The 19,585-nt window shown below is 40.3% G+C and overlaps 1 protein-coding gene across 1 annotated transcript; it reads right to left on the reverse strand.

Moving 5' to 3' along the window:
* Nucleotides 1-11,322: 11,322 nt before the first annotated feature.
* On the reverse strand, nucleotides 11,323-19,088 carry SKA3 (spindle and kinetochore associated complex subunit 3). Its single transcript, XM_010081925.1, has 7 exons — nucleotides 19,032-19,088; nucleotides 17,995-18,160; nucleotides 15,929-16,352; nucleotides 12,732-12,832; nucleotides 12,052-12,230; nucleotides 11,635-11,838; nucleotides 11,323-11,451 (listed from the first exon to the last, which is right to left on the reverse strand). Exons 2-7 carry the CDS (start codon nucleotides 18,098-18,100, stop codon nucleotides 11,323-11,325), a joined length of 1,143 nt encoding a protein of 380 aa, XP_010080227.1. The 5' UTR covers nucleotides 18,101-18,160; nucleotides 19,032-19,088.
* Between the last annotated feature and the right edge of the window lie 497 nt (nucleotides 19,089-19,585).

Consider the following 19,585-nt stretch of genomic DNA (forward strand, 5'->3'; position numbering starts at 1 on the left):
TCGAAGGCAGGTAAACATGGTGTTGCACTCCCTGCTGACGTAGATACATTGACAGTGACAGGGAAGGTCAGAGATGAGCTGTGTGAGGCTCCCTGTCCAGCAGGATGACGAGGGGAGCCAGGACAGATCACCATGGCTTCCAGGGGCTGATGTGTATTGTGCAGATGATGCCAGTTCATGGATTAGGAGTGGTCTTGGTGATAATCAGTGTATCCCAGGATGCTGAGGAGCTGGTGGCCTTAACCAGAGGAAGATGTGGTTCAGCACCACCTGCACATCAGCCACTTGAGTTCTGAAGGACCTAGTATTTTCTTCAAAAATGGAAGGCATAATGCTCTCTGAAGGTCTTGCTTTTCATAGAACAGTGGTCTCCAAACTTTTTGGTTGCACACACCATCATCAGAGTTTTGAGGATGTGCCCCCCCCAAATTGTTTATATATATCCACTACTGTACTAATATGATCATGATCAAACTACACAAAAATAGGTGTAAAAAGAAAGGTGAAATACTTTAAAAAGTATTTTTAAACTGTATTTATTAATGGTACCAAAAATATTTCTTCTTGTGTCCCACTTGTGTGTGTACCACTTTGGAGACCTCTGTCTTGGAAGATAGAGGATCTGCAGAGACCTGGCCAGAAGAAATCCAATGTTTTCAGATCAAGGTTGACTAAGGAGCATGCAGAACTATTTTCTGATGGAAATACAATGGCAGATATGTAAGGGACTACAAGAGAAAATGGTCTGTTACAAAAGACTGCAACTGCCTGTTAGAAAGGCCCCAGTAAGGGATGAAAGGTGATATCTGCTGAGGGCCTTGTGAACAAAGGGCTTGTCTTAAACATCTTGGTTGTAAAAGACTGCGCTTGGACCCCTAGTCCTAACTCGTCACTGATCAGAGGAAGTGTGAAATGCACCAAAGGACTCAGGCCTTTCTCCCTTGCTAATGCAGTTGCTTCCCTTACAACCAAGTAGCAAACCTTGCTCTGTTCCCTTGCTAACAAGGTCACTCCCCATCTCTGAGGTGCCAAAGTTCAGCTGAAGATAATCTAACACAGTGTCTGTGTGACCACTGATGCAATGGGCTTGAGTGGTTAATGCTGCCCTTCACCCCCTTATGCATATGCAAAAAGATGGCTCTTCCCAGGTAAATTAAAGAGACACCTCCAGTTGCTTCATAGGCGGAGACCTGAGAACTTGCATCTATAAAAGGTGAACAAACAATGGGAGAGTTGTGTGCCTGCCACTGGAGGACACCACCCCCCTGCGCTGACCATCACTGGATCCAAGGGTGGTGATATCTTTCTGAAAACTTTCTCTCTTCTCTCCTTTCCCTTTCCCATTTATGTCTTGATCTCTCCCTGTCTCCAACTATTTTCCTGGCACATACAGGTAACACTGTTACAAAATTTTTCTTTTCAGTATGAGTTTTTCTTTTTAGTGATATGTGATTGCAAGTTTATTGGAGAGTGGTTGTTAGTTGTCATATTGCTGTAGGTTTGCTATTGTAGGTAATTGTGATATCATCACATTGTTAATAGTTGTCACATCATTGTAAATTTTAGTGTTGTCAATGGGTGATGGTATTGTTATAAGTTTTCTTAGTTTTTTTGTATTTCCCCTACATTTTACATCTTACATATGTTTCCCTTTTCCCCAAAGATTATATGCATTAGTTATAAGCCAGTATTCAATTGTTTGGTGTTGTCTCACCTTAATTTGCCCCAAGGGGCTCCACAGGACCTCCCCGAACCCCACTCATCCCACCCAGGCGGTTTTTGAGCTGGGTTGCAACAAGGTGCTCTGCCCAGAGATGCTCTTGCCTGCAGTTTGGGTGAACAGAGGGGAGGTGAGGCAGCAGGTCTTCCCTCCAGCAGTATGTGTGGGAGTCCCGAGCCTGACCACTGGGTTCTTGGCCAAGTGAACCTGCGGGGTGGAGGCACCTGGCTCAAGTACCTGGAACTCCTCGGCTGTTGACCACAAGCAATATATTGTGTGTACAGAAAACACCCAGTTTTGGCCCTCGGTAAGATGACTTTTCACAAACACTTGCAGCTTGTACTGAGTACCAGTTTCTCAATTTACTGTAATGCTTGGGTGTCAAGGCAAAGCCAAGAGGAACAGTGAGGTATCAAGGTTCAAGGCTGTTCTAAGTTACTGATGAAGCTGGAGGCTGTTGGGGGAGTCTCCCAGCCAGCTTCCAGAAGCTCAAAATAGAGGAAGGGGTAGCTATGCAATCTCAGTTGTCTATGGGGAAAGCAGAGGTCTGGCCTGCATGATGGGCACTACTCTCTGGGAAGCAACTACCTTCTTAAGGAGAAGGAAGGGGTGACCCATCTCTCAGCAAGTTGGTGCAACACTAGAGGATGGGCCAGTGGCTTCCAGTAGCTCAGTGCTTGCCAATTTCTTCTGCCACTGCAGGGGGAGATCTTGAGACATGCAGGTGCATCTGGTCTCACAGCAGGTCCCAGCTGTCTGGGCTGAGTGCCTCTGACCATGAGCATCCAGCTGGTCTGGAGCAGAGACAGGTGCTTGTTTTCTGCACGTTGTGCCCTGAGAGAAAGGCAAGAACAGGAGTAGTAGAAGCTGTAGCTGCTCCTTAGGGCCTTCACCTTCATCACATAAGGCCTCAGCAGAACAGAGACTCAGCTGGTAGTGCTCCTGTCTGCTGAGGACAAGGCATGCCTTCTTTCATGAGCTCCAAATTATATCTATCTATCTATCTATCTATATGTTTTACCTGTTTTTCTTCTCAGGAGTCCCTTCGTGCAGTATAGCCTGAGGGATTGTAGGTTTAGTTCTGCTCATGTTTCACGCTCTTTTGTCCCCCATGTCTGGCTTCTAAGTTAGGGAGTTGTGATTTCAGCCTTTGTGAATGACCCTTGTTTGCAGAATCACCTGCAGCCAGGTCACTTTTTCCCTAAGGCTGAAGAGGTTGAAAAGTGCTCCCCACCCTTCTTTAAAGAGAGCTCAAGAAAAGACAATATCAGTGCTGCTTTATAAAGGACTGCGAGCCTGGAAGTGGCCATGGAGCTGGTGGAGTGTGGGCAGAACTGAGATGGGGGATGTTTTGCAAGGGTGAAGGCAGCCACCTCTTGTGCGAGAGGGAGGCTCTCCACGATACTGCTGCTGTGAGGAGCCCGTGTGCCCTAACAGCTCCGTGACTTCTATGTCACCAGGGGCAGGCTTGGGCAGGCTTGGGACCCCTGCCACCTGTGTGCTGGGTCATGGCCAGCAGATCAGTTTTCTGCTTTTTGGCACCTTGTAGACCCAGGCAGACAGAAAAGTGAACACCACTGCTAGGTGACCTGCTCACCACAGGGCATCACCCGTGCTGTAAAATGAATGAGGCGAGTCCTGCAGTAACCAGCATGTAATTACAGAATTCCACAGCCTCCTGGCAAAGGCAAGGACAGACCTGCCATTAGAGGTACACAGGAATATGGGCATTTCCTCATTTTTTGTGTCTGGTTTTTGCTTTAATTGCTTTTAAGGCTACTCATCTGCTTTGGGAGATAGTTTGGCTTTGCTGCTAGAAGGGGAGACATGGCCCTGTGAGGGCTTCTGCCTGCTGAAACTGAGGCAGGTCTTCACACACTTCAGAGAAAAAGAGGAACAACCTATGTGAAAGGGGAACAATTCCTCTTTCACATACTCAGGCCTTTAACTAAGGCCTCGGTTTTCACAGTCCCCCTCTGATTTCACCACCTCTCCACTACAGCTTCATGCGTGTGTGTACACACATTCATATAGAACAGAGGCTACAGCCTCAGAAGAGCAGCCATTTCCTTCCCTTACCACGACCCTTACCAGAGTTCTTCCGCAGCGCTTTTGGGAGAGGCTGCCTGTGTCTCTGGTGGAGGAATTGGTATCTGGGTTAATTCCCTGCCTAGTTAAGAAGCGAGCACTGCATTCACCATCTGACTGGAGCAGTTGTGGAGGCTTAAGTTTTGCTTTACAGCTCTGGTCAAAAGCAGAAACAGCTCTGATGCATCGGGAAAACACTAAGCATTATCAGCAAGTTCTCATTCTTGCAATGGAAAGCATAGAAAAATGAGGAGGTGTCAGAAACTCTGTTGCGTCACAGCAAATGAATGACAATAGCCATGCTCCTGTCCAGCAAACAGCCCTGTAAGTAATGTGATAGCTAAGACACGACCTGCCAAAACCAAAGTGATCCAATGACTGGCTGCTCTTGCCTCAGCCGCTATGTCTAGACATTACAGCAGATCAGCTGTGTTAAAAAAACACATCAGTTCCTCTTACAGAACAGGACACTGAGGAACATGAATTGTAAAACACTTGTGTTGTGCACAGCAGGCACTGTGCCTGGCCACAAAGACCTGTCAGTGATGAGGAGGAGGTGCCTGGCTGGCCTACCAGGGCAAGGTGCTGGAGATAAAACATGGCTCAGGGCTGGGTTCAGAGGGGCTGGGGTGTTTGGGACCCTCCCTGGGGTATTTCTCATCTCACAGAACTGACAGGCTTAAGTAGAGACATCCTGGCCCAAAAACTCACTTGACTTCTTCAACACTCAGCAAGACACTCCCGTGAACTCTGCAAGTGACAGCTTCAGGGGCTCCCCTGGGTGAGCTCCTCTTAGTGCTGGCTGAGGCATGAATTCCCCACCCTGGGCTTCGGGCAAACATGAGTTAGTGTCTTTATGCTTGAAGAGACTTGGGGGTCTTCAACAGGGGCCTGAAACTGCACCTGGCCCAGACACCCCCATGGTGTATGCTGTTTGAATCCAAGCATTCCTTTCCTTGAGTCCTCCATGCACATTTGAGAGACGTAGCAGACCTGTCAGCACTCTGTTGCTCAGCAAGAGGTAGGACCAAACATAGTGGATGCTTTTCTTTCTACTATTCTGCTGAGCTCTTCTAGGTGGAAGCCATGAAGCACCTACTCCAGCTTTCAGAGGACAGGAGGGGAGAGCCCCAGCAGTGGTTCTGGGCAGCACGTTTGAAGAACAGCACTAGGCACGCAGCAGCTCCGCACCAAGGCCTCGCTACCTGCCTGCTCAGCTGGGGCTGTGCCCCATCCAACAGCCCTTGATAGCCCAGGGCCTGCTGGCCAGCGTGCCACACTCCTCCTGCCTTTGGTTTAAGAACTGCACTGGAGAGCAGAAGGGTTATGCTTGAAAGTGAGAAGGGAAGCACGTGCATTTAAAAGTACTAAAGGTTTGAAATAATGTCCCACCAGCACCACATCACAACAGCCTACATGGCCAGGAATGAACCACACCACCCTGCAACTACAGGGCCCTTTTCCGAGGGTGAGGTTTGTCACAGCTGTGTCCCCTTCAGTCTAATTCACATACAACCACTCAAGCAGTGGACCCAGGGAGGGGGAAGGGGGTTTAGGAGCAGGAGTGACAGGTGTGGGAGGGAAGAAAAAGAATTGCTTCAGCTGCCATAGAAGCCTTTATGGAACAACAGCCTCAGGAAACCTTACAAGAGCAGCCAGCCAGCCAGGGTATGACTCCCTGAGCAACTTAAACTGCCTGTGAAGGAGGTCTGGCTCACACTCCTGCCACCCTTTCCCTTCTCTGGCCTCAACACCCATCAGTGCCTTTGCAGGTGAGCAGTGATCTGGGTCAGCGTGCAGTGCCTATGAACAATTTCACCTTGGAAGACAATTAATTCCTGGTGGTTGGGGAAATTCCGGGTGGTTGGGGAAGCAGAAATGGCTCCCCATCCAGCCACAATGCAGTGACGCAATAGCTGGGGGAAAGGCAGGACCGTGCAGCAAGGCCTTAGACTGGTTTACAACAATTGCGTAAGCTATCATTATGGAGCATAAGTGCAGGGCTTTAAGCCAGGAAGTATGACAGTATTTAAATGCCTTCCTGGTGGGAATTCTGCAATATTTTGCTTGGTCTGTCCCCAGGTCAACTGCCCATTTGTAAGAGTAGGTCTTACTGCAAGACCAGCATGAGGTTTCATGTTTAAGTTGAGACATAAGAAGACATCAGTCAATATTGGCTGTATTAGTAGAAAGCTGTATTTCTGTGGACTAATGTACATGTGATTCCACAGTATGGCCACTGGATGTTGTCATCGCTCCTTATAAATGCCACCATCTCTCTACTACTATCCCATGGGGAAACAAGGCACAGGGCTGTGAATGGTACTCCCAAAATACAAGGCAGCTCCAACATCAGCTGCAGCTGTTGATGGAGCACATGCAGCTACCACAAGTACTGGAACACCTGAATAATGACAACAGAGAACAAAGCAAACATCACATCTTACAGAAAATCTAAAGCATCCACATTACTTTAAATAACTAAGGAAGCCTGGACTCCAGTTATTGCTCTAGTGATTTGTAAAAACATCAATAAAAGCACAACAGGAAGCACTAAAAGTGATGATTCTCATGTACCCATTTTGCAACCATCTGGGAAGTTTCCTTTCACTGCAAGACATATATTTGTATTTAACCTCAGGCAAAATGTTTCTAAGATAAGAAAGTGTTGACCACTTTACCAGGCTTCTAAGGCAGAACAATTAAGATGCTCCTTTGACAACAAATGGGATTATGTAGAGAAGCTTCTGTTAGCTGACATATTTGATATACTGAAACAAATGAAAAAAAGATTAAGAACCACAGCAAACAAAGGGAAACTAAAGGCTATGCTTTTTTTGGTTGATTCCGAGATGTCCTAAATATTAAAGTGCAATTTTGTGCTGGGTTCAATCTTTTCTGACTGCAGGCTACTGCAGTGATCCATTCTCACCCTTCACTTACATCTGATCTACTGATCACACAGGCAAAAGCTGAGTTTGAGATTACTGTTGGGGGAGAATAAGCTAGAAAACAAAATTAATTAGTTTTTCAGTGTCTCAGCAAATGGAAGGAATCCATCATAAACCTGTAGGACCTTTAAATTCTGTGCAAAAGAAGCTGTGAAACAGCCTCTAGTGGAAGGAGCTCCCAGTTAAACTGGATTAAGCACAACATAGACCCACAGTCTGAGTCAACTCCACCTGTTTTCAAGTGATGACTGTCCCTCACAGAACTACTGCATTTGTTACCTATGTACTACTGTTTATCCCAACTGCACTTTCTGACAGGCCAATGCTGTTATCAGATTCATCCCACAACAAACCAACCCACAACTTTTACGTTCTTTCGTATTATTCCCGCTCTGACAAGCCTTTCTTTAGTGGCAATACTCTCTTCAGTGGAGTTTTAACCTCCCCCAGCCACATTCAAGGTCAGGTTAGATTGGGTTCTGGGCAATCAGATCTAGTGGAAGATGTCCCTGCTTACTGCAGGGGGGTTGGACTAATTACCTCCCTGGTCCCTTCCAACTAAAACTATTCTATGATTCTATGATTCATGCTAGCATAATGTTGTAATAGCTTAATCAGACCAGAAGATTTTAAGATTATTGTAATCTTGAAGATTATTTGTATTTCAAAATATTAATTGAATCTTTCATATTAGTTAATGAAATAGCCATGAAATATATCAGAAAACATTGTTTAATAGGCAAGAAAAATGATGCAAGTGGCTTACGGTGAAAACACCAGCACTGCTAGATACAACTCTACAGTTTCCTAATGGAGGAAGGGGCAGTTGAATGCAGAGTTGTTCTCAAGTTTAAAACATTTATAAACCCTTTTGGGAATTTCCTTAGTTGAAAGGCAGGGTGGGGATGGGAATACAGCAAGGTCCAGGACAGTAGTGCTGCTAGTTCCATTTGATTACATTAAGTCTTTCAAGATATCTGGATTGCCTCAGGGCAAGAAAATAGCCATGTAGTGCTGTGCAGGGAGAATTCAGGCTGTGAAACCCCCAGAAGCTTAGTGCTGGTACGTCTGCCTGGCTGAAAGATCCTTGCTCTGCAGCAGAACACTTCCTACCTTTTTAAGACCATGAAATCCCACGGCTAGCACATTAAATGGTTTTAGTCTGTGAAGATGCTGTAAGCCTGCAGGTCTGGCCTTCACTCTCTGAAGCAGCTGGGTAGAACATGTGCTTTTATAGCAACAGATGATTAGTTTTCCAAGCAGCCACCAAGTATCTGAGACAGATTTATTCAGTATTCAAAAGTGTTGATCAAGCTCAAAGACTGACACATAGTAACACATGCATATTTTTAAACAGAAGCTAGCACAGAAAAGTGACAGCATGCTCAGGCCAGAACTAGTTAGAAAAGTCAGCTTCTCCAGCTAATTTGATGTACACTTATCCTGGAGAATGAGTGGAATAGCAGGAAAAAAAGCTCCGTTACTTGCTAGGTTTTAGCCAGGACAAGTCCATCTAAACAACTGAAGAAATACTTCCAGCCATCTCCAGATATTTGCATATCCCAAGGACTTCAAAAAAATGTCGAACTATGTTCAGAAAGTTCAAAAAAACCCCATACACTTCTCCCCATCTCCTGAGACAGTCTCTCCCTTCTCGTGTGTTGCATGCCTGCCCTCATAAAAATGACAGAATTTTAGCTATCAACAGGAAGACCATGTACACCTGGTAAGAGCAGTACTGGAGTCACTCAGAGGAACAGCTGACACTGGAAACAGCAAACTGTCTCCAGACAAGGTGTGATGGGTTAGCCCTTGGCTGGGGCCAAACCACACACACCCACTCACACAATTCCCGCCCCCATCCAAGGATAGGGGTCAGAGTTAAAGGGGTAGTATGTAAAGGTTCTGACTGGGCAGGACCAGCCCGATTGGCAGATCCTCTAGTGTTGACTAGCCAAGTGGCTTTTGCTAAATGTGTATCCCAGTTTTTGGGGTAAAGGGAAAAAAGGACTCATGGGTTGAGATAAGGACAATTTAATAACTACAATAATATTGAAAATAATACTATATACAAATGTACAAATGAGTGATACACAGTGATACTGTCCCCCCCCAACCCGATGACCAAAGGCTCAGCCTGTTGCCAGCCAACGATCCCAGAACTACACTCACGATTCCCCCAGACGGGGGGGTGCACCGCTCCTGGAGGCACTCACAGAATGGAGAAAACAGTCCAAGAGTCCATGTCTGGCCCCAGCTAGCAATCCCACCAGAGAGGGAGGGTCCTGAAACTCACGGAATGGAGATAACAGTCTGAGTGTCCGTGTCTGGCCCCAGTTAATGATCCCGGAGAGGGGGGGGGTGGGAAGCCTTGGGAGAGCGATATGGAGCCAGAAGAGAGGACTGAAACCAAAAGCCACTGGAACCAGGAAGTGAAGGCAAAGAGAACAGTCTTCTGGGGGTCCTCACCTATACACTGGGCATGACATGTATGTTATGGAATAGATTATTGGTCACTCTGGTTCTCCGTCTAGGAACTGAAGAATGAATCCTGGGCTAGTAGCTGAGCTGTGCCCTCCCAACCCCCCTGCTCTGTCTGCAAAGAGGCTGCACGACCTTGAAGTATCCTAGCAATAATTCTAAACGTTCCTTTCTTGTCAACTTTTCTCCTGAGCATAAATCCAAAACATAGCCTCTTGCTAGCTATTTATGAAGAGGAGGAAAAAAAAAGTTAAAGTTAACTTTAAGCAGTCTGTCTCTGCTTAACCCAGGACACAAGGACATGTAGTTGGGATCCCTTGTGGACAAAAATAAAATCTCTGGTGGAAAAAAAATCCCAATTACTATGACTGCCAGATACCAAAAAAGCACCCAACAGCTCTGAGAACTGAAGCTTGGTCAGCTACTACCAGGATAGATGTGCATATTTAGAAGTGACACCACCACTTACAGAATGTACATGGCAGCAGGGCAGGACAGTAAGCAATCACCTACACACCTGCCAGCAAACCTTTCCAGCAGTTGAAAATATATAGAACCAGTACCAATTGCACAAGTAGTTGATATTCGAGCTGGAGTCACCTTTTAGGGCTACAGAGGTTAGACTGTCAAAAGGAAAAGAGCTGTATAGCACCTAATACGATGTCGACATAAGAAAACTATAATAAGAAGCAGCAGAAGAAATACCTGTCCATCAGATCGGTCAGCCTGATGCAGGAATATGTCTGATGTGTCTTAGTATTGCAGAACAGCCAAAGATATCCACTTTCTCAGGCAATATACTGGAATTTCCTTTTATTGCAGCCTAACTATACTTCTCTACAACATACTACAAACCCAGGCGTATGCAACAAACATGAGAATCAGAGAAAACGGCTGAAGTACTACCCCACACATGACCCCAGTCCTCTTTGAAGCATACATGTATATTTAAAACCCCTCAGTATATTTTGCCAGTAATCTCTATAAAAAAAATTAAGCACAAGTTGTTAGTTCAAACAAGTTTATCCACATCAAACTTTCTCAATTAAAAAAGCTTTTCCTTTGTATGGCTCTTTCCTTCCACCAGTATTTTCTTTTGCTTTTTGAGCTTGTTATGATTCAGTGATAAGATCCATAAATGTGAAACAGTCTCACATGGTCTTCAGCTTGATTTCAGACGTTTGGCTTGAAAAATCCAGTATATCCTCTGCATATATATCCACAAGAGTTCATGAACTTCTTACCTCATTCACATTTTGAATTAGCAGAAGACACAAACATTGAAAACATTTTTTAAAAATTATCTTGACCAGTAAAAAGAAGGGTCAGCTAAAGTAAGAGCTTTGCTCTATTTGATTACTCAGATGGATTCCAACTCCAAGTATATTAAGATACCTACTTTTATCAGTCTCATTCTGGGTTGTTGTGATTATTATTTGACTCCATACATATTCTTTGTACCTCTTATTTAAACAATCTGTACTGATCCCAAGTTAAACAGATAATCAACAAGGGTAACATACATTATATGGAATCAAGAATATCTACACTTGATGAGGTTGTCACAAGAACTTCTTTCTATTCAAACTGAGTTCTTTTTAAAGCTATTATCCCATTGTTCAAAGATTACTCATACTTATCGTAGACTAATGTAATTTCACATTGTTCATAAGGTGGCTTTTCATTTCAAAGAACTCTGTCTTTGCAAAAACGACTGTGAAATCCGTCACATCACCTCATATTTTTCTCCAATTCCTTAGTTTTATTACCTAAATTTACTCAGAAGAAAACATTCACTGGTGCTTTGATTGCCACAAAACAAAATATACCTACAGATAAAACAGTAAAACCCTAATTTAATTTACTTTTTTTAAAGTTGGGAGGATTCAAACACACAATCAATTATAATATTTGTTCTTTATAGTAAAGGCAATCAGACACCATGCCGAAGAATAGTTATTTAGTCACAGCAACAAGAGCTATTTTGGTAACTGAAGAACAAGCAGTTGCATGAATTTCTAAATGCATTAAAGCATCTTCGTAGCTCCTCCAAATTAAATTACTTAACCAAATTCGTAAAATTTAATCATACCTGTTCTCTTTGTTACAGTAATCAGTGAAATCACTTTCGTATCTTGTAGTATTTCCTGCCTTGGTCTCCATTTCCTTGGCTTTAGAAGAGTCTACTTTATGATTATACTTGTACAGAATCTACAGGAAACATTAAAAGGGAATTAAAAAATTATCTAAGAACTGTAACAATTACAGTTTATAAATTTTTAATACATATCAGAGAACTCTATTTTTTAAGAAAAAAATTGATAGAAATAAGCCATTTTAATTTTACTATTTTAATATTAAAACTATTTAGGGAAAAAAAGTATACTAGCTAACCTGTAGAACATCATCGGGTATCCTTGTTATTTCTGGAGGTGGAGGAGTACTAAGTAACTGGTCATACTGTTTTATTTTGGGAGGAGAAGGGTCCCCAAAATGTTTAAGATACTCATCAGAGCTCATAGCAAAAGGAATGCTATCTTTCATATATTGTTTATCTGCTGCATTATTCTTTGTCACCGACTCCGTCTTTTCCTGCTGCTTTTCCTGCTGCTTTTCCTGCTGCAAAAGAGGTATTAATTGCCTACAGTTAATTTACTTATCTTAGGTAAAGTATTTAATACATGTTCTTACAAAATTACCACTAGAAAGATCTACAATGACATAAGTAGTATTGGAAAAGAATCCCAAACTGACATTTGAAAAACTGCATATAGTAAAAAGTGCATGAAAATGTATGCAATTGCTATTTACTACCTTAGCTTCTGTTTTTAGCCATCTTGTTTCAAAATCTGGAAACCGTGGTGTTCCTGTATAACTGGATTCTTTTTTCCCTGTTGACCTTGACAATACTGCACTATTTGTTCTGGAAGGGATTTTCACATCAGGAGTACGGAACACAAGTACCATGGGAGAGGCCATCCAGTCAGCTGCTGAAATTAAGGGGTGGGTGAAAAAAAATATACATGCACACACATAAATATTATCAGTTCTAGTGCACCAGTTTACTCTTCTAAGTCTATTAACTTTCCATAGATTTGCATATTCTAAAACACCTCTGTCATTTTGGCTGATATTTTTTAGCACTGCTCTTGAAAGATCTACGTTACTGCCTCGTTAGCCTCTTTCAAAAACAGTTTCTTTCCTATCTTTAAACAGATCTAATGGGTATTAAAAAAAAAAAAAAAGAAGGCAAAGTTGTCAAAGCAGTATTTTTATTTAAAATAAGGGTAAGGTGCAGTTACAAAATGGCTTTCCCACAAAAGCCACCAACATTTCATTTTCCAGATGTTAGTACCTACAATGAGTGGGCTTGAATTAACTACATTTAACAAGAAACACAGTTTAAAAGTTTACCATGTGTTTACAATGCATTTACATGCATTACTGAAAGAAATGTACATGTATATTTATTTCACATATTTTTAACTTACCATTCTCAGTTGTCACCTTTTGTTTTGGCACAGGAGTAACCATGATTTCCCTGGATGTTATTCCTGTTACATTCACTCCATGATCATCTTTTTTAACCAACCTGAAAACCAAACACTTCAATGAGCTCTCAAGTAATATGAAGAAATCACAATTAAAGGAATACTGTCAGCGTGATCACTTTTCTAGTATTCATTCGTCAAGATGCAAGTCAAAAATTAATTTCTTCAAAGATTATTTTTTAATAGATTTTTCATCTGTGATTCTACTGCAGCTATTTGTATCATGCCAATGTTCAATCCATCCACAAATTATCAAATACACTGATGAGATTTCAATCCAAGGCATAAAAAAATGCCCCAAATGAAATAAACAAACAAAAAAGTGTCCAGGGTAGGAACAATTTTCTTTGTCCCGGACGATCAATTCTGTGTTAGGGAAACAGTCTATTTTATTCTGAATTGCCTGTTGCCTAAAAAGTTCTAAACAAGAAGATGAAATCTTTTTAGCTCTTAACCTACTGACATTATTGTGAACACTAACAGATTTTAAATTCGATTTTTAAGTTTGAATACGATTACTTATGCTAATAGCTATCTGACTTCAGTGTGAAAAACTATTTAATATCAGTTCCACAAAACTATAAACTGAAATGAAAAAAATTCTTTCTTCATATCAAAGATACTCTAGTGGAAGAAGGGTGTAAGCAGTTAAGAGATAACACCAGAGAAAAAGTGGAAACTTACCTAAACTCTACACAAAAGTGTGTCTATAAGAAAATGATTTAAATATTTTAAAAATTATCTTACCTATGAGAACTAGATAAAAAAGCCTAAGCTTAAAAAAAAAAAATCCATTTGAGGTAGTATATTTAACTTGGATGAACACATCTCAAATTTTGAGTTAAAAAAAAAGTAATTTTTCAAGTCCCTTGCCTTGGAAGTATTATAGGCACTTGAAATCATATGATTTTTCATTTTTGCAATGGAGAAGAACAGGTAGAACAATAAACACTTTTGTTCAGACACTTTCTTTCTTTTTTTCCCTAATTACTTTTGGTTTCAGTTTTGTAGTAGGCACAAAGTATGCTGTTCTTTTCACATGCTTCAAAACTGAAAACCTGAAAAAGAAATTTGGAGTTGAGGTCTACTAAATATTTTTAAGAACTTTGAGATTAATTTTTAAAGTGGTTTTCACAGAAAGCACAGCTGCTAGACAGATTTCTACTAGGTACAAGGGCTGGCTGGCACAAGCAAGGGATACAAAAGGGCAGCGCTATCTCAAAGTCAGAATTACTACCTGTCTTTGTATCTGGAAGCTACAGGCATAAAGGCTACCTCATGCTACCTCATTTGTACTACTTTTTTGCTTGTCCGATTCTTGGGGAAGAGATTCTGCCCATTGTGCTGTGAAAAAATATCTTTTTTTTAATAATTTTTTTTTTCACTTTGCTGGCTTAGTGTTCTGGCCATTTAACATGCTGAGCCTTCTCACTAAGAGGTGAGATGAGTGCTTTTTGGAGGTAACAAGCTGTTTAATTCTTTCAACATTTTGATCAAACCACAAGCTAACTCTAACTTAATTATGCAAAATAAACAAACCAAATAAGCTGAAAGACTGTTAAACCACATTTTAACTCTAATGACTTAATGTCATGACCTCTCACATATGCCACTAATTCTGAATCCATATGCAGCTTTAACTTGTCACAATTAGTTTGTGTCCACCTGTTTTGGTCATTAATAATCATGATATGTTAAAAAACAATCACATGACAACTAACTAATTCTCTACAGAATTTTAATATTATCATTAGTGGTATGGAAGACTGCTAGTGTGATTTTTTTTTTCCTGTATTATAGAAAAATATTGGTAGTGGACTGTCTAGTCATTTCACTAGAAGCCACAGAAACGGAATCTACATTTGTGGATGCATCCATTTATAAGTTACAGCCATAATTGAAGCTGAAGATCACATTTAAAACAGTTCTCATTAAATAGGAAAAGTAGTACAAAGCCACAAAGAGATATAGCTATCAAAAGAACTTACTTAAATTGTGCAATAAGCTGAAACTATTTTCATAATATTATTTGAGAGGAAATGAATTTTGAATTAGTATCTTTCAGGATTCACTAACAGTTTTCCTGTTAACACAATTCAAACACTATAAGGCTTTACAGACATTACAGCATTCACGTAACATTTCAAAAGGGGAGACCCCAAAACTATTTTAAAATAAAAGGTATGTTTTCACTTTCACTTTTCCCCCAGTAATCTTAAAATTAAAAAAAACACTCAAAATTCAACCACTGCAGTATGATGGATCTTTGAGGGACAAAGTCAGTTAAGTTGGCATGGTGCTGAAGAACTTCACACCTCTGCATCTACTGCAAATATCAGAGATTAAAAAAAGTTGAATATTTCCACAATTTATTTTGAATACAGTTGTTTTTTTGAACAATTTCTCTAAATACCAAATATTAAAATGCAGAACAGTGAAGTTCTTTTAAATACTGTCAGCTTTTAAATTTGAATGTGTTGCCAATGCTAACTGTGAAAACCTTTACATTACCTTAGAAGTATAGAAAAATACTTCTACTGCTAAGGTGTTCTACATCTCACTGCTACAAATTCTGTTTGTAATTTTAATTAGAGCAGTGAAAATCTGGAAGTGTCTTTTCAACAGAAGACTGGAGCAAAAAGAGCATACTGTTTGTAAGGTGGGGCAGGATAACGTAAGAGATAATACACCGTGTCTCTACAATGAAGCATTTTACTGAACGCTTTAGAAGTTTTTTCTGAGTCTCTATTCCTAGAACTTTTGAAACCTTGAAACTGGCTACGTAATATCTACTGCAGACAACATGTCCTCAAATCCAAGGTTAAGGAACACAAAGGATCACAGATATACTGTGCACTTTCTGTTTGGAAATAGATTGTGTACGGGAGATTCTTATTGTGCTGCAGTCAAGTGAAGGAATATACAAGAGATGTGTTTCCTGCAGTGTTCAGCACTGCAAAGGGTATGTGAAAAGACACGTAGAGAGCTGAATAAAGACACAGGACTAACCAGCTGGTAGACAGCAACATATCACCTGCTTGAAGAAAAAGAGAAGGGCAATAGCAGCAAGAAATTAGTACAGCAAGAAGACACTACAGAAAATTAATCAGAGAAACAATCTTAAGTAATTTACTTACTTCTTGCTTGTCTGAGCAGTTTTATGAATAAGTGACATCGTATAATCTTCATTCATACATATGGTATGTTCACTAATGCCAAAGTGTTCAAGTTTTGGTGTTGCACACTCATAATCATCCATCTTTAGCATACATTTTGGTGTTTTGGGCAAATTACAGGGGGTCTGTGTTTTCAGTGGAGTCCTGTTCCTTGAATATCCTTGATATGCATTTGTTGCATGCTGTTCTTCCACTGAACTCCAAGGCCTGGAGAAAGCATATTGTGAAAGACCAAAATCAGAAAGCTGGGGGTCACGCAGTGGGTCTTTGGGCACTGGTGGCTTCTCAGTACAAGAAGGAAGTTGAGATACATCATTTGCTTTTTCTTCATCAGACTTATTCTGGACAGACACCGTTGAATCACTGTTAACTTCTTCTTCCTCCTCTTAGGTTTGAGAAAAGTAATTAAAAAAATTACATCAGAAGTTTCTGTTTAAAGAATTTATGAAATAAATTGTGACTTGCCCCCTAATATTAATTTTTAAAATAATTTAGTAGTGTAAAAAATAGATTCTGTCTTTCATTTTAAAGCACTGAACCTGAGGCTACAACAGATATCAAAAGCTCATAACAGGCTGAGCTGTATTTATTATACATGTCACACATTTACTGAATTTCACTCTACTGATAAATATTATTTCTAGGAAAAATGAAACCGAAATATTTTTTTAAAGTCTATTTTTAATAGAATTCACCTCCCTGTGCAGAGCAGGCAGGTAGTGCTAATCTTAAGTATGTTTATTTGGTTTTATTTCAGCACAAGAGTGGAAATTCATTAAAAATGTAGAACATAAATGACAATGAAAACAAAATTTGTATAGAACTGAAAATGTTTTTGGGGAAAGAGCAAAGGCACACAGTACTAGAATGCTCATTTGTCAGAAAAACAGTACTGAAGAAGCAACTAAAAACTAATGAAACAGGGTAACTTTTCAGATAAGAAGAGTCCACTGCAGAAATACGCAAATAAGTAACTTGTACGTTTCTGTAGTCAGACAAACTGAAACACCCCAAAATATCTGTGAATTTCTGCATGACATAAGAAGCAGGTGGGGACAAAAAAGTGCTATTTAAAATAATGTGGCAGAGGCATTAACGTTTTTATGTGTATTGCCATTAGATATTCAGATATACTTAGCTTAAAAATACATCTTAAAAATAAATTAACCTTGTAGCTCTGTTTGGAGTCTTCTTTAAAGGCAGAGAGAGGAAGGTACTGTAAAATCAGCTTTCTGCTATATCTTAATAAAGCAGTTATACTAGCTTAACTCGGGAGTGAATATGGTCCACAATCACAATTTTGGTTTTTTTTTATAATGACTGGATAATGCTCAAGGGAAGGTTAAGGCGTGCCCTGCCAAAGGCTTCTTGAAGTCTGATTGGGCCTTTGATACCAAAAGGGGTGTGTGTAGTACTGACAGTTGTAGTATTTTAAACTCATTTAGCATATCTGGATTTTTCACACAGGTGCATGTGCACTGATTGGATTAAGGCTCTCCCCCTCTCCAGTGATCAAGCTACTACTGCCTCATAGATTGCCACAGGTCACCTAATCCCCATATGTGCTTCTCTTGTACCGTTTGTGCTACAGAGCACATTATTTTAAGATTTTTCTCTCTGGTGATTTAAGTTAATGGAATCATCACATATAAATACGAGCTAATTTAGATGCATCTACAATAGCTTCCCATGTGTGAGAAGCTGAAGCAGCATAATTCTCTGGGTTATGAAAACGTTTGCTAACGTGTTTTCTGACTATAACTACTGCTGGAAAAAAAAAAAAACAAAAAAAACCCCCATACACTAGCTTAAAAGCATGCCAGGAGATCTGCCCCTAAGTTTTTGTATTTTGGTTTATTCTTATGGCCCCAATCACAACAGAATCTGTTACCCTTTGGATATTATTATAAAGCAAAGAACATAGATGTACTTGATCTCTTAATTAATAGAAATATACACATAGCTAACAAGAAACATTTCAGAGAATTAAATTTGTCTTCACATACTGTATTTTCAAGAAGTATTACCTGTAGAGTCTTTGACAAGTGGTTTGTAGCCATATTTCTGGAACAGCGCTCTTATTTTTCCAAGATCTGCTGCATTTCTTTGCATCAGTATTTCACTGGCCTTCATAAAGTCATTAGTTGCTTGTTTTTCAGAGCAACTCTTATCAAGACTGGCATTAACATCTTCCTTTGGGGGTGGAGAGAAATGTAGAAATATTGGTTTTCAAATCACCACATGGTAGTTGTTTTAGGCATTAAGTGTTTTGGGAATAAGTATTTAATTTCAATTCAGATGAGGATAACCAGCAAATTCAGGTCTTATCTATACCTGAAAACTAGGTTACAACATATCAGGAGTATATAGGGCAAGAGTGTACAAAAACTTACAAAGGCTAAAATAAGATAACATTTCACAGTATGGTAACTACTTGCTGGTGACCTCTCAACCAAAAATATATGCTTTTACTCCATAAAAATATGAGATAACAGCAATTAGTTTGGACTCTTACTCCTTACGTAGAAAAAAATCAGTGCAGAGCAGATGGTAAGCCTCAAGTTTATATCCCAGTTTACCTCTCAATTATTTCTACACTTGCTTATTTCTGTAGCTCATTTTTCCTATTTCTGTTAAAGGAATAAAGAACCTTCTTCACAAGTTTAACTGAATGGCTGAAGGTACTGAAACTTCTGTGAAGATTTTATTTGTTCTAAGTGCTAGTCATTGAAGACAAACAAGCATAACTCTTCTCTAGGCAGCTGCTGCTTCTGAATCTTTCTCCCCTATACCTACACCTTGGCACAGCTACAACTTCTCTGTTACCTTTGTCCCCTGCTGATCTGAGTGACAACAGTGACTGCAAACTAATAAACACTACTAAATCTACGTTGTTACCCACAAGTTTCTGGGCACTACAATGACATAGAGGTAAATGAATAAGGCTCAGAACTGCTGACTAACAAAGTTGTATTGTGGCTTAATGATCAAAATAGAACCATAAGTTTATGGAATACCCTTCCCCCTCCTGATTTTTCAAGAAGAAAGCGAGTTAAGACGTTACCTTTAGAGTCCTGATTTCACAATAGAGGTCATGTAAGACTCTTGCTGGAGGTTCATCTTCATAGTCTTTGAGATGCATTTTCACATAAAAGGGTTTGGAAAGAAAAAAGGGGTGTTAGTATTTTAGCAGGCAAGCACATTCTACATCAGAGCGTAATTTCCTATATTAGAGATGTTGGAGTCCCATGTTAGAGAGTCAATATAGAGAAAAACCTTGCACAGCATGAGAATGCAATTTGCACAGTACATTAAAATACACAGAGAAACTGCACAGGCTTCCATCTTACTGCTGCAGCTAGTATGGTAAAAATTAATGTTATAGCAGATGTTGGTACAATAGGTAGGTCCCTAGGCTGTCAAGGAGTATTTATGCTAAATTCTTACCCTTAAAGAGCTTGAACTTGAAATAATAACAAAAGTTGAAAAACATTAGAGATGCCACTGAAAAACATACATCAACACAAAGCTGTATTCTTCTGCCTTATTTGCACTTACACATGCAGCAGTTATTCTGTCATTGGAAATCGAGGTTCATGCTAATACTGCAAAAGAAGA

Source organism: Pterocles gutturalis, unplaced genomic scaffold, assembly GCF_000699245.1.
Source record: "Pterocles gutturalis isolate BGI_N339 unplaced genomic scaffold, ASM69924v1 scaffold6209, whole genome shotgun sequence".
NCBI lineage: Eukaryota > Metazoa > Chordata > Aves > Pterocliformes > Pteroclidae > Pterocles > Pterocles gutturalis.

Bases quoted from the DNA above. Each gene is read 5' to 3' on its own strand.
- SKA3 (XM_010081925.1), bottom strand. From the start codon at position 18,100: ATGAAGGCCAGTGAAATACTGATGCAAAGAAATGCAGCAGATCTTGGA. The intron at 16,353-17,994 runs GTAATACTTCTT...CTCAAACCTAAG, and splicing joins ACTTGTCAAAGACTCTACAG to AGGAGGAAGAAGAAGTTAAC. The intron at 12,833-15,928 runs GTAAGTAAATTA...TTTGGTTTTCAG, and splicing joins ACTGCTCAGACAAGCAAGAA to GTTGGTTAAAAAAGATGATC.